At 44.1% G+C, this 2527-nt stretch overlaps 1 protein-coding gene across 1 annotated transcript in view; it reads left to right on the plus strand.

Annotated features, from left to right (window-relative positions):
* The window catches only part of Atp6v1e1 (ATPase H+ transporting V1 subunit E1), a 22980-nt gene that overhangs the window by 4813 nt on the left and 15640 nt on the right, over positions 1-2527 (plus strand). Inside the window, exon 2 of the mRNA XM_004638844.2 lies at positions 794-859. Within this exon, the coding sequence (XP_004638901.1) occupies positions 794-859 (66 nt within the window). The remainder of the gene's footprint in view (positions 1-793; positions 860-2527) is intronic.

Below are 2527 nucleotides of genomic sequence, written 5' to 3' on the forward strand. Positions count from 1 at the left end.
GGGGGAGGAGGAGGAGGAAGAGGAAGAAGAAGAGGAAGAGGAAGAGGAAGAGGAGAGGAAGTCTCAGAAGCCAAGGGCAAATGTCATTCAAGAAGGCAAGCTGGTTATCACATCAAGTGAGACACTGGCCAGGTTTAGGGATGAGATTAGGGTCACCTTGGGGTCACTATGGGGGGGGGTCAGATGGAGGTATATGGAGAGAGTTGACAGAGAAAATAGAGGTTCCCTCCCCTGTACTGATTGAACCCAAGATTTTCTGCACAGAGGTACAACCCTGGACCTTCTCAAAGTTTTATTTTGAGACAAGATCTCACCAAGTTACCCAGGAGGGGCCTGACCATGATGTCCTGTTGCGTCAGCCTCGCAGAGCTGAGATTACAGGCGTGTGCCACCATGCTGGCTCTGCAGGTGATGGCTGAAGGAGTCTGAAGTGAAGAAGGTGTGTAGCATTCCTGTCAGAGAGGCTGGTGTCTAGACAGCTGGACGGTGCTGTTCATCTGTGCAGCATCTTTAGGTTGTGATGTAGCTCTATAGTGCCGTGTCTGCCTGGTAAGCACAAGGTCCTGAGTTCAATCCCAAGTACCCCCCCCCCCAAAAAAAAAGGCATCTTGCCCATTTGCTGGAAAAAATTCCTAATTGTAAGTTTTCCTGAGGGCAGAAACTATCTCATTTATCCCTGTATTGAATGAATGGCATATAATATCCATTTAAATAGTAATTGTTAAATAAACCAGAAAAGATAGATATTATGTTTTCTTCCCTTCTTGATTCAAAATTACTATTTTTCTTACAGATTAAGCACATGATGGCTTTCATTGAACAAGAAGCCAATGAGAAAGCAGAAGAAATCGATGCAAAGGTGAGTTTTATTTTCTAGTTTTATGAAGTTATCAGTTTTTTGTTTTTGTTTTTGTTTCTGTTTTTGTTTTTTTTGGCGGAACCGGGGATTGAACTCAGATCCTTGCGTTTGCCAGTCAAGCGCTTATCCTACTGAGCCATCTCCCCGGCCCCGAAGTTATCAGTTTTATACTGCTTTGCTTTACTAAGCAGTGTCATGGTTAAAATTGTTTAACAGTACATCCTGTAGGACTCATAAGGCTATGTCTGTATCTTGAATTTTAAATTTAATGGGTTGGTGCCAGGGAGATGGCTCAGTAGAATAAGCGCTTCCCTGGCAAGTGCCAGGGCCTGAGTTCAATCCCCGGTTCTGCCCAAAAAAAAAAAAAAATTAATGGGCTAAGATGTGGCTCAGTGGTATAGTGCTTGCCTGGTATGTAGGAGACCCTGGGCTCAATCATCACTGCAAACTAAATAAAAGTATTCTATTCCCAGTACAAAACTAAATAAATGAAAAGAATAAATAATGTTTCTCTGTATTTGTTCTTTTTTTTTTTTTTTTTTTTTTTTTTTTTTTTTTTTTTTCTGGAACTGGGAATTGAACTTAGACCCTTGCGCTTGCCAGGGAAGCACTTATTCTACTGAGCCATCTCCCCAGCCGCTTGTATTTGTTCTGATTGCTAATAAGTATACTGAAATTTTATGTTACGGATAGAAAAGTAATAAATGGGTTCATTTTTCTCAGGGAGTCCCCAATTCAGACATTTAGCATCCTTGATTATTTTAATAGTTGTCTGGGGCAGAGTATAGTAGTTTCTGTTTTGCTTTTCTTTTTTCTTAATATAATTTAATTGTTGCAGGGTCTCACTAGGCAGCTCAGACTCGTGGTGATCCTCCTGCTTTCAGCCTCCCCAGCTCTGGGATTGCAGGTGTGGCCACTGCACCTGGACTCTGGCCAGCTCAGCCCACCCTCGGGGCAGGGCTAGCCCAGCATGTGGTGCTGGGGATTGGAGATCAAACTGCAGTCCCTGTGCTTGCCTAAGCTTGCCTAAGCAAGTGCTGTAGTCCACTGAGCTATCTCAGCCCCATGTTTTGCTTTTCTAATAAGTGTGTGTTGCAAAAAAAAAAAAAAAATGAAGTTTGCAAGTATGTACGCCATAAATGAGAGCTCTTATCCATCACAAAATGACAGCATTTACAGGTCCCGTCCCATCCCCTATCCCCCTCTCCCCCCTGGGATTAAACTCAGGGATTTTGTGGGGTTTTTGTATTTTAGGGAAGGGTCTACAGCGTGTTCAGGCTCTCACTACTAGATCGGACTCATAGTGAACCATCTGTTTACATCCTCCCAAGAGCTGGGATTACAGGTGCACACCACCACACGCAGTCTCAATTGCTGTCTCAGTGTGGGGGAGGGGAGGCAGCATGGCAGGCCTGGGGATGAATCCCTGGCCCCTGCGCCTGCTTGCAGGCGCTTTAATCCGCTGAGCTATTTGGCCAGCCCTTGGGACTCTGTACTGAGCTACAGTCCGAGCCTTTTTTCTTTTTTATTTAGATACAGTTGCTGAATTGTCTAGGCTGGCCTTGAAATGACCATCCTCCAGCCTCAGCCTCCCAGAGAGTTGATGTCATAGGTGTATCACCACTGTCCCTGGCAGCATTCAAGGTTGTTTTTTTTTTTTTTAATTTT

This window comes from Octodon degus, unplaced genomic scaffold (genome assembly GCF_000260255.1).
Source record: "Octodon degus isolate 3935 unplaced genomic scaffold, OctDeg1.0 scaffold00104, whole genome shotgun sequence".
NCBI classification, from domain to species: Eukaryota; Metazoa; Chordata; class Mammalia; order Rodentia; family Octodontidae; genus Octodon; species Octodon degus.